This window comes from Pleurodeles waltl, chromosome 2_1 (assembly GCF_031143425.1).
Source record: "Pleurodeles waltl isolate 20211129_DDA chromosome 2_1, aPleWal1.hap1.20221129, whole genome shotgun sequence".
NCBI lineage: Eukaryota > Metazoa > Chordata > Amphibia > Caudata > Salamandridae > Pleurodeles > Pleurodeles waltl.
In genome coordinates, this window is record NC_090438.1 from 165,281,241 (window position 1) to 165,299,076 (window position 17,836).

General features: G+C 47.2%; 1 protein-coding gene across 2 annotated transcripts in view; it reads left to right on the forward strand.

Annotated features, from left to right (window-relative positions):
• Nucleotides 1-17,836, forward strand: part of THOC2 (THO complex subunit 2) — a 900,323-nt gene that overhangs the window by 47,892 nt on the left and 834,595 nt on the right. For both annotated transcript variants that reach the window (XM_069211944.1, XM_069211952.1), the window contains exon 2: nt 12,326-12,384. In XM_069211944.1, coding sequence (XP_069068045.1) covers nt 12,326-12,384 — 59 coding nt within the window. The remainder of the gene's footprint in view (nt 1-12,325; nt 12,385-17,836) is intronic.

Below are 17,836 nucleotides of genomic sequence, written 5' to 3' on the forward strand. Positions count from 1 at the left end.
CAACGTTGAAGGCTTGGAGTGTGACCTGAGGTGCACTGATGGAGATCCGAGTGGGGCCCCAGTATGGAGCAGAAGTGGGTACTGTCTGTAAGGATTGCAGAGCCCTTGTATAGCTGGGTGCCTAAGCTATAAGAAATTACAAGTGATCCTCCAGGCAGGCATACTTGGTAAAGAAAATCCCAGCCAAGTAAGTGTGGCAGCCAGGGAGCTGAGAGAAGATGCAGAAAGCCTATAAAGACCAAATGTGACCAAGATAATAGCCTGATGTATATCCTTTTTACAGCTAAGCTCAAAGCAAACATGCACTGCAAATGAAAATGGAAGCTTCCCTGGACAGGAGCGGGAAACAAAGTATTAAAGTCCCCTACAGACCAGATAAAGATGACAAAGCGTAATTATGCAGTAGTTGGTCCCTGCTCCCAAGCAGAAGGAGAAGAAGGGACAAAGAAGCATGACTGACCCCTAGCAAGCAAGGATTTTTAAATGACACTGAAACTAACAAATTAAATAGCTGGAAGCCCACTAAAAACGTATACCTAAAAGTACACAAGAGGTCGTTAGCTTATGCTCGACTAACAAAGGATATAAAATATGTTTATAACTTACTAATTGTAGCCATATATCTCAGATTTGCATGTACACTGTAGATTTCAATGTGTACTGTCTCACAAAAAATACTCCTGTGAATTGTCTGTGAGGCAGCAAACGTTAACCTCTTAGGTGCTGTGGGTTTACCCCTCTCCCTTTACCCTAGTTTGGTTCATGTCTCTTGTGGGCACTAGGCCGAGTCATGTAAGTGGCGTGGTGTTTTTCATCCAGACGAGGGAAGGCTTAGTGGTAGGAATTCTGAGCATTCCTGTGGTTTCATGATATTTACATCACAGGAATTGAAGGAAAAGGAGGGTTTTTTTCATGCAAAGTTTGAGGTTTGCAAGGAATTTAGCAAAGGAAAACATCACAGGATCCACATGGGATTCTACACAAGACACACCTCCGGGACTCCCCGAGTGTCTAGTTTTCAGACCTGTTTGGTAGGTTTTCCTTGATGGCTGCCAAGCTGTGGCTCAAATATCATAGCTACCCAATTGCTAAATCAGGTTTCTTTGATTGGAAATGTTAATGTTTTTAGTTTGCGTTTTGGACCCTTTCCTGTTGCAGGAAGTAGGCTCACCCACACAAGTGAGGTGTACTGTTTTTAATGGAGACATGGAACACTGGGTGGTAGGCATTTTGTAGATCCCCACAGAGTCCAGAGCTTTCCATCACAGAAATGTGAGGAAAATGTCTATCTTTAGCCCATGCTTAAAGCTTTCAAGAGCGTTGTGTAAGAAAAACTGGTAAGAGGTATTCAATTAACTTCACCTTCAAACCCAAGCCCCCCCCTTTCCCACACCCAGTCTAATTTTCAGAACTATGCTAATCTGGTAGGTTTCCCTAGGTGCTGATTGAGCTAGGCCCTAAAATTCACAGGTATCCAAATTGCAAAAAAAAAAAAGGGTGTTGGTTTTGAGTGGAAAAAGTAGCATTTTGATCTGTGTTGCGTTTTGGGCCTTGTTGTGTCACAAGTGTGTAAGTTTCTGGAATTTATGGGTCTAGTAGCTTTCTCTAGGTACTAGCTGAGTTAGGGCCGAAAATCCACAGCTATCCGCATTGTGAAAGAAAAATTTACAAAACTGCATGGGTTCTGGAGGGTGATGCGTGGGAACACAAAAAAGACACATGGTGTGGATACTTTGTGGAAAAATGTTATGAAGGTATGTGTGTGAAGTAAATGGGAAAAAGGTTTAGCAACTCAAGGAGTTGTCAAATTATCATGCATGTGAATTTGTTTGGGTATTTGTATCTGTTAGAGACTTCTAGCTGCAGATTCCTTATGTTAGAATATTCCCCACGGCATCCGACTGAATCTAGAATTTTTTTGGCAGTACCTCTGCACATCCATAGGTGGTATGGTTGGGTTCTGTGTCAGTGTTGTACATTCCATAAGTGCTGTGCGGTGCTGCTAGAGGCACCACGCCAGCGTGTTGACTTACGTTATTCCATTTCTATGCCACCAGCACAGATCTTGAGCAACCTCTCTTTTTTTTACTACATTGCCGTTTTTTTTTTTTTTTTTTTAAATATATCAATGTCACCCAAAACACCCGTGGGATTTAACCCTTATGGTTACTGACGGAGGTAGTTTTCTGTGACAAACCCCAAGCTGGTTTGTCTCTGGTGCTTGGACCCGGGTTACAGTTCCAGACTTGTGAGGGCTGCCATGCCATAAACTCCAAGGCACTGCTCAAACGCTCCTTTAAGCTCATGGTTCCCCGTCGCCAGTCAGCTCCTTGAAACTCCAGGCCCTGGTTGCACGGAAAGTACCATGATCGTTAGCGGAGCTGTTTTAGGGTTTGTCATTGCACGCAATTGTCTGGTAAGTTCCATAAGAAATTAAAGATGTTGGAGCATTCGTTGTATTTGTTGCACTGGCCTAAGTTATTGGATGAGGCGAGGGGGAAGGAGGGAGCTGGATTGGCAACGACTTCCACTGGAAGTCGACCTTCCAGAGTACGAGCCAGGGCCGCCTTTATTTCAACAGGGTCTACGAAGACTATGGGGAGGATCCTTATGGTTACCAGAGCCCCTTAGAAGATCCAGAGGACAACTGGCATGAGGACCTGACGGATGCCAGTGGTTTGGACACCTCCGGAAACACTGACCTAAACTCTCTTCTTAGTGTTGCTGCAGAGGAGGTGCCTTTCTTTGCTATGGTGATAAAGAGGGATGGCTGATGTCCTGGATCTTATGTTGTCCTCAGTGGCAGTTGAGACAAATGTCTTTTCAGAGGTGCTTCAGCTAGGGGTCTCCCCCACAGAACCTCTCCTCCCTCCATAATTAATATTTTATAGATGTTTGCTGCCATCGCTCAGATCCTAGAAACCCTGCTTTCCTTACTTCGCACCCCACCACAGTCTCATTGTCCAGGCTTCCACTTCAAAAGTTAACCCTGGTGTGTTCCATATCACATCACTGGATAGGAAATTGAAGAGACTGGATACCTTTGCAATCTCTCTATTTTCAGAAAAAATGCAGTAGAAAACATCATAACCAATTTGGTTAAAAGTAAATAGGGTCGTTGCTTAGCAGGTCTGGGCGACAGGCACCTGCACCTAGGAAGGCAGGTGGATTCAGCTAGTAGTTCAGTTCAGACTTGGGAGCAGTGAGTAGGGTGCATCACTGCTATTGTCCGTTCTTGCAAAAACGACCCGTCCGTGTCTTCCAGGCTCGGCTGGTCTTGAAAATCAGTCACAGTGGGGAGTTGTGGTAATAAAGTGTATCAATAACACAGTGATGGCCAAACCAGAGGGGAGAGGGGAAATGAGGTGGGGGGCTGGAGGGGTGATAAAGGTTAGGGAAACTGGCGGGTGGCTGTATACCTTTGACAAGAGGATGTTCTCTTCCATCAACCTCGGCTGAGGTCTGCCACCCCATGCCAGCTGCAGTCTAAACTTTAGTTTGCCCTCTTACCATCAAGGGCACCCAGTGTGTGGCTGGTCTGACATCACCTGCCACACACTACTGCCAGTCATTCCACCATTCCCAAAGAGGCTGATGGAGAACCACCTCTACCTGCTATGTCAGAAAGGCAGGCTCTTTTAGTCAAAAGAGCTGTCAAGAGGGTGCCCGCTCCAGAAGTTGCTTGTGGTTTCTATTCCCACTACTTTCTAGTGCCCAAGAAGGACAGAAGCCTCTGCCCTATTTTAGACCTGTGTCCTCTCAACTGCTTCCTGAAAGAAAAATTCAAGATGCTCACAGTGGCTCAGGTTCTTTCTGCCCTGGATCTGGATAGTGGTGCTGGACCCGCAGGACGCTTATCTCTACATCCTCGTCTTGGCAGCCCGCAAGCGTTACTGGTGATTCTCGGTGGGCTAAAAGCATTTTCAGTTCATTGTGCTCAATTGAGTGTTTACGAAGGTATGGTGGTAATTGCAGCACATATGCGGAGGCCAAGGGTTCCACTCTTCCGCTACCTAGATGTCTGGCTGTTTCAGAAGTGCTCACCTTAGGCAGTCATCTCCCACCTCCAGAATACCGTGGCTCTCCTGCATTTGCTGGAGTTCACTATCAACGTGCCAAAGTCACATCTGATATCTGTCAGACGCTCCATTCCATTATAGCCATTCTGGACATGGTGCACTTTCAGGCCTATTCTGTGTAGCGGCGAGACTAGGATATTTAGGATACGATTCCTATGTTTCAGCCCCTATCCTGGATTTTGAGGAGACTGACACTTAGGCTACAGGACTGCATTGCCTCCTGTATTCTGCTGGTAACACATGTCTGTCATATGCGGGCGCTAAAGTGGGACATAAGACCAAGTAGGTGCAGCATTAGGGGAACCTCTCCAACTTGATCCAGATATCAAAAGGAACTGTAGGTCTGTAGCAGTTGCTGATGAACAGATTGGTTCAGCGACAGACCCTTCTCCCTTCCCCACCCAAAGTTGACTAGTGAAAAAAGCGTAACTCCTGGGATGGGGTGGCCATCTGGGAGAACTGGTAATCAGAGGACTCTGGTCTGTAGCAGACCACATCATCCTCTTGAAGTAGAGAGTGATTTTTTTTTTGGGCTTTGAAAGCCTTTTTTCTTTCTTTCAAGGGAAGGATGGTTCAGGTGTTCACGGACAAAACCATCGCCCTGTGGTGTTGCAGCAAACAGGGCAGAGTGGAGTTGTGAACCTTGTGTCTAGAGACACTGCATCTCTAGACATGCCTGAAACATCAGGACATATTCTTTGTGGTTCAGCATCTGAACGCCAAAGCCCACTAACTCCGCTGTCAAAGCCTAGTGGATCACAAATGGCATCTCCATCTGGAGGTGGTACGCGGTCTTTTCAGCGATTGGGGAGAACTTTGTTTAGATCAGTCTGCCAGCACTTCCCTGCACACTGCAGTTTCCAAAGGGACTTTCTGTCAGAAGCCCTTTTCGTGTTGAATGGAGCGCAGACCTTTTGTACACCTTAACACCAATACCTCTCCTGGTCCGAGTTCTCAAGTAGATCTGGACCAACCACGCCCAATTCATTCTTGTGGCTTCAGGTTGGGTACAAAGAGTATGGTAACACGATCTCCTGAGCTTGAGCATCGGTCCTCCAATCACACTGCCCTTACGGGAGGATCTGTTGTTGGATTAATAGGGCAGAGACCTGCACCTAAACTTGCGTATGTTCCACCTTCATGCATGTAGATTGACCCGGGGCAATTGATTGTTTTTGACCTACGAACAGATGTCTGTTATGTCCTTCAGTAGCTTTGTGTGCTTCCAGAAATGTTGATCCCCTTTCTGCACTTCTTTCTGTTTTTGTTGTTTCTTTCATTAGCTTGGCAAGGCTGAGCTTTAGACACAGGTAAAAGCAATCTTTAAGGCCATATCGGTTGCCTGACCAGCTCTCCCTGTTTGTCGCCTGTGTTGTGACACTTTTTCTAGCAGGGCTACAGCATGTTTTCCACCCAAAGGCTTCATCATGCCCTAATGGGACTTGAACCTAGTCTTGACCTTCCTGATGTGCTCGCCCGTGGATCCTTACACAAATGCCCTCTGCCTTTTGACCATTAACATAGCTTTTCTAGTGGCCATTAAATCAGCCATGCAGGTAAGTGAACTATTGATAGTCTCTGTGCATCCTTTTTGCAGGTTTTTTTTCCAGACAAACTGGTTTTGAGAACATGCGTCTCGTTTCTGCCGAAACTGGTGACACTTTTTCACATAAACAAGACCATCACATCGCTTATCTTCTGTGCTTGGTCTCATATTTCCAAAGTGGAGGAGAGACTCCCCTGCTTGGAGCCAAAAAAGCGTTATCTTTCTACATTGATCGTACTAACTATTTCTGGGTGGACAGTGAACTCTTCATTGGATTCGTCGGGGTGAAGAAAGGAAAGGCTGTAAAGAAACTTACCATCTAAAGCTGGATTGTGCTGTGCATTAAAATCTGCTATGTACTGGTGTAAAGAAATGGCTCCCTGTTGCAGTTACCCCCCACTTTTTGCCTGATACTGATGCTGACTTGACTGAGAAGTGTGCTGGGACCCTGCTAACCAGGCCCCAGCACCAGTGTTCTTTCACCTAAAATGTACTTTTGTTTTCACAATTGGCACACCCTGGCATCCAGGTAAGTCCCTTGTAACTGGTACCCCTGGTACCAAGGGCCCTGACGCCAGGGAAGGTCTCTAAGGGCTGCAGCATATCTTATGCCACCCTGGGGACCCCTCACTCAGCACAGACACACTGCTTGCCAGCTTGTGTGTGCTGGTGAGGGCAAAACGAGTAAGTCGACATGGCACCCCCCTCAGGGTGCCATGCCAACCTCACACTGCCTATGCAGTATAGATAAGTCACCCCTCTAGCAGGCCTTACAGCCCTAAGGCAGGGTGCACTATACCATAGGTGAGGGCACCAGTGCATGAGCACTGTGCCCCTACAGTGTCTAAGCAAAACCTTAGACATTGTAAGTGCAGGGTAGCCATAAGAGTATATGGTCTGGGAGTCTGTCAAACACGAACTCCAGAGCACCATAATGGCTACACTGAAAACTGGGAAGTTTGGTATCAAACTTCTCAGCACAATAAATGCACACTGATGCCAGTGTACATTTTATTGTAAAATACACCCCAGAGGGCACCTTAGAGGTGCCCCTGAAACCTTAACCAACTACCCGTGTAGGCTGACTGGTTTTAGCAGCCTGCCACACTCGAGACATGTTGATGGCCACATGGGGAGAGTGCCTTTGTCACTCTGTGGCTAGTAACAAAGCCTGCACTGGGTGGAGATGCTTATCACCTCCCCCTTGCAGGAGCTGTAACACCTGGCGGTGAGCCTCAAAGGCTCACCCCCTTTGTTCCAGCACCACAGGGCATTCCCGCTAGTGGAGTTGCCCGCCCCCTCCGACCACGGCCCCCCTTTTGGCGGCAAGGCCGGAGGAGATAATGAGAAAAACAAGGAGGAGTCACTGGCCAGTCAGGGCAGCCCCTAAGGTGTCCTGAGCTGAAGTGACTCTAACTTTTAGAAATCCTCCATCTTGCAGATGGAGTTTTCCCCCAATAGGGATAGGACTGTGACCCCCTCCCCTTGGGAGGAGGCACAAAGAGGGTGTACCCACCCTCAGGGCTAGTAGCCATTGGCTACTAACCCACCCAGACCTAAACACGCCCTTAAATTTAGTATTTAAGGGCTCCCCTGAACCTAGGAACTCAGATTCCTGCAACCTAAGAAGAAGACTGCTGAGCTGAAAAACCCTGCAGAGAAGACGGAGACACCAACTGCCTTGGCCCCAGCTCTACCGGTGTAGGAAAGTACCATCTTGCCTGCCATGTTACCCCCATTTTTCAGTGTATATATGTTGTTTTAGTTGTATGTGTCACTGGGACCCTGCCAGCCAGGGCCCCAGTGCTCATAAGTGTGCCCTGAATGTGTTACCTGTGTTATGACTAAGTCTCACTGAGGCTCTGCTATCCAGAACCTCAGTGGTTATGCTCTCTCATTTCTTTCCAAATTGTCACTAACAGGCTAGTGACCAATTTCACCAATTCACATTGGCATACTGGAACACCCTTATAATTCCCTAGTATATAGTTCTGAGGTACCCAGGGTATTGGGGTTCCAGGAGATCCCTATGGGCTGCAGCATTTCTTTTGCCACCCATAGGGAGCTCTGACAATTCTTACACAGGCCTGCCACTGCAGCCTGAGTGAAATAACGTCCACGTTATTTCACAGCCATTTACCACTGCACTTAAGTAACTTATAAGTCAGCTATATGTCTAACCTTTACCTGGTAAAGGTTAGGTGCAAAGTTACTTAGTGTGTGGGCACCCTGGTACTAGCCAAGGTGCCCCCACATTGTTCAGGGCAAATTCCCCGGACTTTGTGAGTGCGGGGACACCATTACACGCGTGCACTACACATAGGTCACTACCTATGTGTAGCTTCACAATGGTAACTCCGAATATGGCCGTGTAACATGTCTAAGATCATGGAATTGCCACCTCTATGCCATCCTGGCATAGTTGGCACAATCCCATGATCCCAGTGGTCTCTAGCACAGACCCGGGTACTGCCAAACTGCCTTTTCAGGGGTTTCACTGCAGCTGCTGCTGCTGCCAACCCCTCAGACAGGTTTCTGCCCTCCTGGGGTCCAGCCAGGCTTGGCCCAGGAAGGCAGAACAAAGGACTTCCTCAGAGAGAGGGTGTTACACCCTCTCCCTTTGGAAAAAGGTGTTAAGGCAGGGGAGGAGTAGCCTCCCCCAGCCTCTGGAAATGCTTTCATGGGCACAGATGGTGCCCATTTCTGCATAAGCAAGTCTACACCGGTTCAGGGACCCCCTAGCCCTGCTCTGGCGCGAAATTGGACAAAGGAAAGGGGAGTGACCACTCCCCTGACCTGCACCTCCCCTGGGAGGTGCCCAGAGCTCCTCCAGTGTGCTCCAGACCTCTGCCATCTTGGAAACAGAGGTGCTGCTGGCACACTGGACTGCTCTGAGTGGCCAGGGCCACCAGGTGACGTCAGAGACTCCTTCTGATAGGCTCCTTCGGGTGTTGCTAGCCTATCCTCTCTCCTAAGTAGCCAAACCCTCTTTTCTGGCTATTTAGAGGTCTCTGCTTTGGGGAATTCCTTAGATAACGAATGCAAGAGCTCATCAGAGTTCCTCTGCATCCCTCTCTTCACCTTCTGCCAAGGAATCAACTGCTGACCGCGCTGGAAGCCTGCAAAACTGCAACAAAGTAGCAAAGACGACTACTGCGACACTGTAACGCTGATCCAGCCGCCTTCTCGACTGTTTTACTGGTGGTGCATGCTGTGGGGGTAGTCTGCCTCCTCTCTGCACTAGAAGCTCCGAAGAAATCTCCCGTGGGTCGACGGAATCTTCCCCCTGCAACCGCAGGCACCAAAGAACTGCATTACCGGTCCTCTGGGTCTCCTCTCAGCACGACGAGCGAGGTCCCTTGAACTCAGCAACTCTGTCCAAGTGACTCCCACAGTCCAGTGACTCTTCAGTCCAAGTTTGGTGGAGGTAAGTCCTTGCCTCCCCACGCCAGACTGCATTGCTGGGAACCGCGTCTTTTGCAGCTACTCCGGCTCCTGTGCACTTTTCCAGGATTTCCTTTGTGCACAGCCAAGCCTGGGTCCACGGCACTCTAACCTACATTGCACGACCTCCTGAGTTGTCCTCCGGCGGCGTGGGACTCTCTTGTGCAACTTCGGGTGAGCACCGTTTCACTCCACTTCGTAGTGCCTGTTCCGGCACTTCTGCGGGTGCTGCTTGCTTCTGAGAGGGCTCCTTGTCTTGCTGGACGCCCCCCTCTGTCTCCTCACGCAATTGGCGACATCCTGGTCCCTCCTGGGCCACAGCAGCATCCAAAAACCCTAAACCGCGAGCTTGCAGCTAGGAAGGCTTGTTTGCGGTCTCTCGGCGGGAAAACACTTCTGCACGACTCTTCACGACGTGGGACATCCAAAGGGGAAGTTTCTAGCCCTTGTCGTTCTTGCAGAATCCTCAGCTTCTACCTCCTAGTAGCAGCTTCTTTGCACCCACAGCTGGCATTTCCTGGGCATCTGCCCACTCTCGACTTGATCGTGACTTTTGGACTTGGTGCCCTTGTTCCACAGGTACTCTAGTCTGGAAATCCATTGTTGTTGCATTGCTGGTTTGTGTCTTTCCTGCAGAATTCTCCTATCACGACTTCTGTGATCTTTGGGGAACTTCAGTGCACTTTGCACTCACTTTTCAGGGTCTTGGGGTGGGCTATTTTTCGAACACTCGCTGTTTTCTTACAGTCCCAGCGACCCTCTACAAGGTCACATAGGTTTGGGGTCCATTCGTGGTTCGCATTCCACTTTTGGAGTATATGGTTTGTGTTGCCCCTATCCCTATGTGCTCCCATTGCATCCTATTGTAACTATACATTGTTTGCACTGTTTTTTTCTATTGCTATACTGTATATTTTTGGTCTTGTGTACATATATCTTGTGTATATTTGCTATCCTCATCCTGAGGGTACTCACTGAGATACTTTTGGCATATTGTTATAAAAATAAAGTACCTTTATTTTTAGTATATCTGTGTATTGTGTTTTCTTATGATATTGTGCAAGTGACACTAGTGGTACTGTAGGAGCTTCACTCGTCTCCTAGTTCAGCCTAAGCTGCTCTGCTCTGCTAAGCTACCATTATCTGTCAGCCTAAGCTGCTAGACACCCTATACACTAATAAGGGATACCTGGGCCTGGTGCAAGGTGTAAGTACCCCTTGGTACTCACTACAAGCCAGTCCAGCCTCCTACAACCGGCCTGTCTCCCCCCAAAGAAGCAACTTAAAGACAACAGCATTTCCCGACGAAGCTTGAGACTTGCAACCCTGCACCCGGCGACCCCGACTCGACTCGACTGGTGGAGAAACAACACTTCAGGGAGGACTCCCTGGCGACTCTGAGACTGTGAGTAACCAAAGTTGTCCCCCCTGAGCCCCCACAGCAACGCCTGCAGAGGGAATTCCGAGGCTCCCCCTGACCGCGACTGCCTGACTCTCAGATCCCGACACCTAGAAAAGACCCTGCACCCGCAGCCCCCAGGACCTGAAGGATCGGAACTCCAGTGCAGGAGTGACCCCCAGGAGGCCCTCTCCCTTGCCCAGATGGTGGCTACCCCGAGGAGCCCCCCCCTTGCCTGCCTGCATCGCTGAAGAGACCCCTTGGTCTCCCATTGAAACCTATTACAACCCGACGCGTGTCTGCACACTGCACCCGGCCGCCCCCGTGCTTCTGAGGGTATACTTTCTGTGCTAACTTGTGTCCCCCCCCCAGTGCCCTACAAAACCCCCCTGGTCTGCCCTCCGAAGACGCGGGTACTTACCTGCTGGCAGACCGGAACCGGGGCACCCCCTTCTCCATTGAAGCCTATGCGTTTTGGGCACCACTTTGAAGTCTGCACCTGACCGGCCCTGAGCTGCTGGTGTGATAACTTTGGGGTTGCTCTGAACCCCCAACGGTGGGCTACCTTGGACCCAAACTTGAACCCCGTAGGTAATTTACTTACCTGCAAGAACTAACCATTACTTACCTCCCCTAGGAACTGTGAAAATTACACTGTCTAGTTTTAAAATAGCTATATGTGTTTTATTTGAAAAGTATATATGCTATTGTGATTATTCAAAGTTCCTAAAGTACTTACCTGCAATACCAATACCTTTCATGCAAAGTATTACATGTAGAATTTGAACCTGTGGTTCTTAAAATAAACTAAGAAAATATATTTTTCTATACAAAAACCTATTGGGCTGGAATTGTCTGTGTGTGTTCCTCATTTATTGCCTGTGTGTATGTACAACAAATGCTTAACACTACTCCTTTGATAAGCCTACTGCTCAACCACACTACCACAAAATAGAGCATTAGTATTCTCTTTTTGCCACTATCTTACCTCTAAAGGGAACCCTTGGACTCTGTGCATACTATTCCTTACTTTGAAATAGTGCATACAGAGCCAACTTCCTACAACTGACCAGCAAGCAACTCCTTGAGGGCCTGCATGCTCATTCCAAAGAGCCAAGGCTGCCACCAATGTGTTAGCTAGCGGATGCCTGTCCTGGATAGCCGTCAGGCGCAACGTGGGGGTGTCTGCACACGATAAACGAGCGCTACTTTCTGGACAGTTCGGCCCATCATGATGGGCAGTTTGCTTGTTCGGTTTTCCTGGGCTTTATAGTCTAAATAGTTTGCGGTCCCACCTCCAGGGATGTATTACTCGACTATTTATTCTAATTTAAGGAATCTGCAACTAGATGAATAGGTTACTTACTTTGGTAGCACCTTTTTTGGTAGAAACTATGTAGCTGCAGATTCCTTACCGACACTCCCATCTTTCCTGCTCTCTAAATAGAATTCTGTACGTAGGGTAACCGTTGTAGGTCCTCAGTGCCTGTACATTGGACCATTGACATTGTGTTATGGCTCTGCGCTTCTGGTGAGGAAATGTCATGAAAAGAGACTGAAGTCAGCACGCTCACTTCAGGCGCTGATAACTGCATAGACGTGGAGCCGAACGAAAACACCTACCGGCACGTAGAGGTACTGCCTAAATTTCCATATCCAGTTAAACACCTGGGGAATATTTTAAGGTAAGTAATGTGCAGTTGCATAAGTAAATTGTTCGTTTTTTTTTTTTTTGTGCTTTATTCTATTTATCATATTTTTTTTCACAGCATAGCTAAAATCTCTAACACCCAATCGCATAATTTGTGTGTAACTTTAAACATTTTATAATTTTATATCTGTATCTTCTTTTAACAGCCTAGAGTTATGTCGAAGTCTGAGCGAAAATAAAGCTCATGAAAATATGACATTCACTGGTATGTATTTGAACACTTATCCTGATGAAAAGCGAAAAAAAAATTACATTCCTATATTTTGCAACCTTTTAGAAATGCTGCTTCCTTTCTGCTCTACCACTAAAAATTTAGAGCTATATTTTTATCTAAATGTTAAAGTATCAGATACATCTGTTGTAATCTCCGTTGATTAAAGAATGATACTGGATTAAAAATGTTTTATATATTTACGTGTACAAGTAATACTACTGTTGTCTACTGCTGTTTTATCCCCTACACCATTGCGTGGGGTAACATTGACTACCACTGGATTATTAATCACGCCAACATTTTTTGGGCAAAGAATACTGTGGAAAATCTGCCTTTTCTGTGTGGTCTTCCAGAATATTTCACTGTCATCTGGACACTATATTTTTGCTGGTTGTAGAACTCTGTGCACAGTACAGGTCCCTAGTATATATTGTACAAAGTATACCCAGGGATTATACGTTAAATGTCACTGGTGAACTGGCAGACTGCAGCCCCCATTGTGCATCCACTACAGTGATGGTGTAAAAATGATTGCTGTTCTATCCTCTGAAACCTGACTATGCGGTTTTAAACTGCAAATTCTACCTTTGAAAATAGCACTTAGATGCAGTATTATTATATAGTAATACTACATCTCAGGAATGGGACTAGCTACAAAAATGATTAGCTATTTTTTAATAGTTATTAAAATCAAATTATATGGTATTCAATGGTTTCTGTATATTACAGAAGTTACTTTTAGAAAGTTAACTTTTCCATGCCTCGTGTCCCTGGAAGTTAAATCTGCATTTTGCTCTCATAATTCTGCCAATGAGTGATTAGCTTTTGAATCGGTGTGAGTTGCTTTCTAGGAGCAACAATAGGCTGACCTGAATGGGCAAAGATGACCCCTCTGAACCACACTGAATATACAGGGGTAGGGCTGCAAGAATTGTTTTTGACATTAGTGTGTCACATCCTGCTTCTCAGATCTACTTGCCTTTTTCATTGACACATGGGGTGCACTTCTAATAGGCCTTCTGAGTCTCAGGCAAATGTTAGCTGACACTTGGGTAGAGCCCTTCCTTTGTCTCCTCAGCCAGGCAGGTTCCAATCACTGATCTTTTTTTTTATGTAACCGTGCCAAATCCTGCTTGACAGGTCTGCTGGGATTTTAGATAGAACGCTTGGATTGCACATCAGTGAGGGACAACAGGATGGCAAAACAATTACTCTGATGGATACAACTACCTGTGGTTCCTCACCTTATGAATTCTCCCAATGCGCCAGCATTTGACAAAGATTTTCTTCCCAGCTCTCCACGAGGACACCACAATTGCACGGCTAAGCACGTGACTCCGTCTGATGTCTTAGTTGGCAATAGGAAGTCCTCGCTGGTGTGCTGATGCCATATCCCTTTTTTCCGTGCCATCGACGCTAAAGTTTTTTTCCTGTCTCTCGAACAGTTACTGTTTCGAAGGAGGAGTTGTTGAGTTACAATGTCTCCACCGAAAAAATCGGGCTTTAAGCCTTGTCATGTGTGTTGGGGTCGTATGTCGGCCACAGATCCTCATGAGGACTGCTTGTGGTGCCTAAGCTCGGACCACGACATTGAGGGGTGCGTGTCCTGCCAGTGGATGAACCACGAATGCCTTTAAGGAGAGAGAAGCTAAGCTCTTTTTGGCAAAAGCTAAGAAGGGCGCATAAGGGGCATCAAAGATCTAAGGCGAGGGACTCTTCTTCACATAAGTCCTCGAGGTCGCATAAGAAGCGGCGCAGGCATGATTCTTGACGCCGTTCTTCCAGGGGACGGTCTCGGTCCCCTACGAGGCGGCGCTGTACGGCGTGGGAGGTCAGTCCATTGGTTACTCCTCAACCTCAGAGTCCACAGGCTTCTCCGGCACCGTCGTTGATAGAGGTCTTTGAGTCCCTGGCGAGGAGTCCGGTTCACTTTTCTCCTGTGTCAACTCATGGTCAGGAGTGCAGACTACGGATTCGGTTCAAGTGCCCCAGGACGAGCAGAGGTTTCCTTATCCAGCAGCCTTCGTTAATGCTATGTTTAGCATTTTCAACAGAGCTATTGCCCCTGCTGGTGCACTGGCTGGTCCCACGCTTCCATTAGCTTTCACGTTGGGTTTTCCGGCGCCGTACATACAGTCCCCGTTTGTACCCTTCTATCCAGGTGAGGGTGCTGGTTCGGCGCTGATGACATAGTCACCCCAGATGGTGTTGGTGATGGAGTCAATGCCGGCGAGGGATGGGTCCCGATCGGGGCGCAGTGTCTCTCCACCCTCTCCTCCGCCAGAGCGTCCATCTGCTTTGAAGCCGGCGGCAAATTCTCTGTCGACGCCACGCTTGGAGGCCAGACTGAGGTCGAGAAGGAGGGCCTTGAGGCTCTTGGAGGAGCAGGAGTATCAGCAACAGCTGTTGGAGGAAGGGGAGATTCCTGAGCCTATGGGTGAATTTCAGGGCCTGGACTCTGCAAGTGACCTAGATACATCCCCTGAGTGGTATCTTTCATCCCCTGGCGAGCTGACAGAGGAGGCAGCATCTTACCAAAGCGTGATAAGAAAGGCTGCTGAGTTCTTGGACCTTCTTTTACCAGCATCGGAGGTGAAGATGAACATTCTGACTGAGGTGTTACATCCTTCCTCTACGTCTTCGGAGCCACTGATCCCTTTTAATGATGCCCTTACTGAGCCCATTCTAGACATATGGAGGAAACCTGTCACGACTCCAGCGGTTTCCAGGACTGTGGCTAGGAGGGACAGAGTTGCTCCAGGGGATCCACAGTTTTTGTCTCCGCATCCAACATCTGAGAACTTGGTAGTGCAAGCCTCTTGTTTTGCCCGGCCTGCACCTGGTTCCTTCCCTGCTACTTCATCAGATAGAGACTCTAAGTCAATGGAGAAAACAGCAAAGAAGGGTTTCTCCTTGTGCTATATGGCCTTGAAGTCGGTCAATACTAACTGTGTGCTGGGGAGGTATACTCATGCCCTGATGGACACAAGAGCTGTGGTGCCAAGCTTGCCTCAGGAAGTGCAGGGGAAGTTTGGTGAACTCCTTATGGACACTCAAGCAGCAGCCACGCAGGTTATCCAGTCTGGTTTGGATACAGCAGACTCAGTTGCCAGGGCAATGGGCTCCTCGGTGGCTACCAGGAGACATGCGTGGCTTAGGTCTTCTGGCTTTTCCACGGATGTTCAGACAACTTTGTTGGACCTTCCTTTTGATGGAGAGAAGTTTTTTGGGTCCAAGGCAGACTCAGCTTTGGAGCGTTTTAAAGACAGCAGGGCTATTGCAAAGTCCTTAGGACTCCAGGCTTAAGCGTCCACAGCCCTTTAGATAATTTCGGAGGTTGTGGGTATTGGCTGTGGGTCCTCTTTTCGTGGGAGGCTACAGTCCAGTATGCAGCAGCCTGCCAACCCTCTCCATAGGTCTTATAGAGGGCATGGGAGGGTTAGAACGCGACGACCCACTCAGCAGCCTCCTGTCTCATCTTCCTCTGGGGGAACCCATCAAGGGAAAACAGCCCTAGTTTTCTTTCCATCTTGCATCATAACGCCATTTCATTTTCTCCACGAGTGGGAGTTAATCACATCGGACTCCTGGGTGCTGAATATTGTGAGGAAAGGTTATGCCCTTCTTTTTCAGGAGTTTTTCCCCTCCCATGCCTCCCAGGCATTCATTTTGTACGGAAGATCGTCTCCTGTTGCTTCAGCAGGAGGTGCAAGTCCTTTTGTTAAGGTTCCAGAGTAGGAAAAGGGTCAGGGATGCTATTCAAGGTATTTCCTGATTTCCTAAAAGGATGGTCGATTGTGGCCTATCCTGGACCTGACTGCACCTCATGTGTTGTGGATTGGGACTTGACGAGCTAGAGTTAGAAGGTAACATTTTTGACCAGGACAAACTTGGTTAAAGTGTCCAGCCAGCTATCCATCTTTGCCTGCGTCAAATTGCACGTAGATCTTCTTCTGCAGTGGCCATTGACTATCATTGGCACGAAGTTCCTCTTATTGGATTTGTGACCTTTTGATGTCATGTTGCTTATTAAATTGTACTCAGTTTTTCTAATTAGTTAATTTGCATTTCACCTTTACTACTGTTTAAGTACTGCATAAATACTTTACACATTGCCTCTAATTTAAACTTGGCTGCTCTGTGCCATACCTACCAGGGGACTGAGCAGTTCATTTAGAGACTTTAAGGGTTCACCCTACGCCCCACCACCAATGTTACTTCCAAGTAAAAAGTATTAAACACCGTTTATTTACCATTGTGTTATAACTTGGGAAGGACAAAGCAGACACCAAAAGAAAAGGAGTCACTTCTGTCTTAATCCCATTTGAAGCACAACAAATCCTACAAATATCACCTATGAATAAGATTGTGGAAAGATTGCAAGTAGACTAATAATCGTAATTAACGTTTTTAATGTTTATATAGTTTAAACAAGGCCCAGCGGCATCCTAGAAGTTTACAAGTGGAGTCTGTTGGGTGGCGTGCAATACGCAGGCATGGTGGCACTGAGAATATTCCAGATAATCAAAAGATGTAAAATACTACTGAACTAATAACCAGCTAATAGGTACGGGGCAGAACAATTGAGGAGGCAGTTAAATATTATATAATTATTACTGGGCAATTCTAGGGTAACAAGTGAAATATTCCCAATTGAGTTTTATAGTTGAAAAATATAATCTTTGTTTGAATACATTAATTTAAACATATTCCAGCAATATAAAATTTTGGCAGTGGCAATTTAAAAGGATGATTTAAAAAAAAAAAAAAAAAATGAGGATCAGTTTGAGAAGAGGTTATACACCAAATATGTTTAGAGTGGCTGGATCGGGTTGTGCATTCACAATTAATCTAACCGAGTGGAGCAATTGAAGGAAAATCCTGTTAGGAGTGCAGCAGTTAAAACGTTGATGCCTAATTGAAATGGATCACCATGTGAAGTGACTATTGCTAAGCTGTATGTTCATCATGGCTTTTTCTAAGGAAGCTGTCATTAATTCTGTATGTAGGAGATCTGAACTTCCAACACAGCGACCCCAGTGCCACCAACACAACCAACCTCCTGGAAAGTTTGAGCGACATCTGCCTCAAGCAACTTGTCACTGACCCTACCCACATCGCAGGATACACCCATAACCCCATTTTCACATCCAGCGATAGAGTCCAGTACAACCATGTCTCAGCTCACGTGGACTGACCAGTACAGCGTCCACTAGACCATCTGAGGACCAACAAACTCTGGCACCTTAGCCACCCCACCTCCATGCACAGAAGCTGGAAAAATATATCAGAAAACCAGTGGAACAAGACTCAACTGCCACCTCCCAAACACTACATCCAACCCAGAACAGGCTGGGATCAGTGAATGCACGGACACAATCAATACCGCCAAGCCAGCCAAATCCAAAGGACCTGCTGGTAGAGCCAGCTGGTTCACCATGGA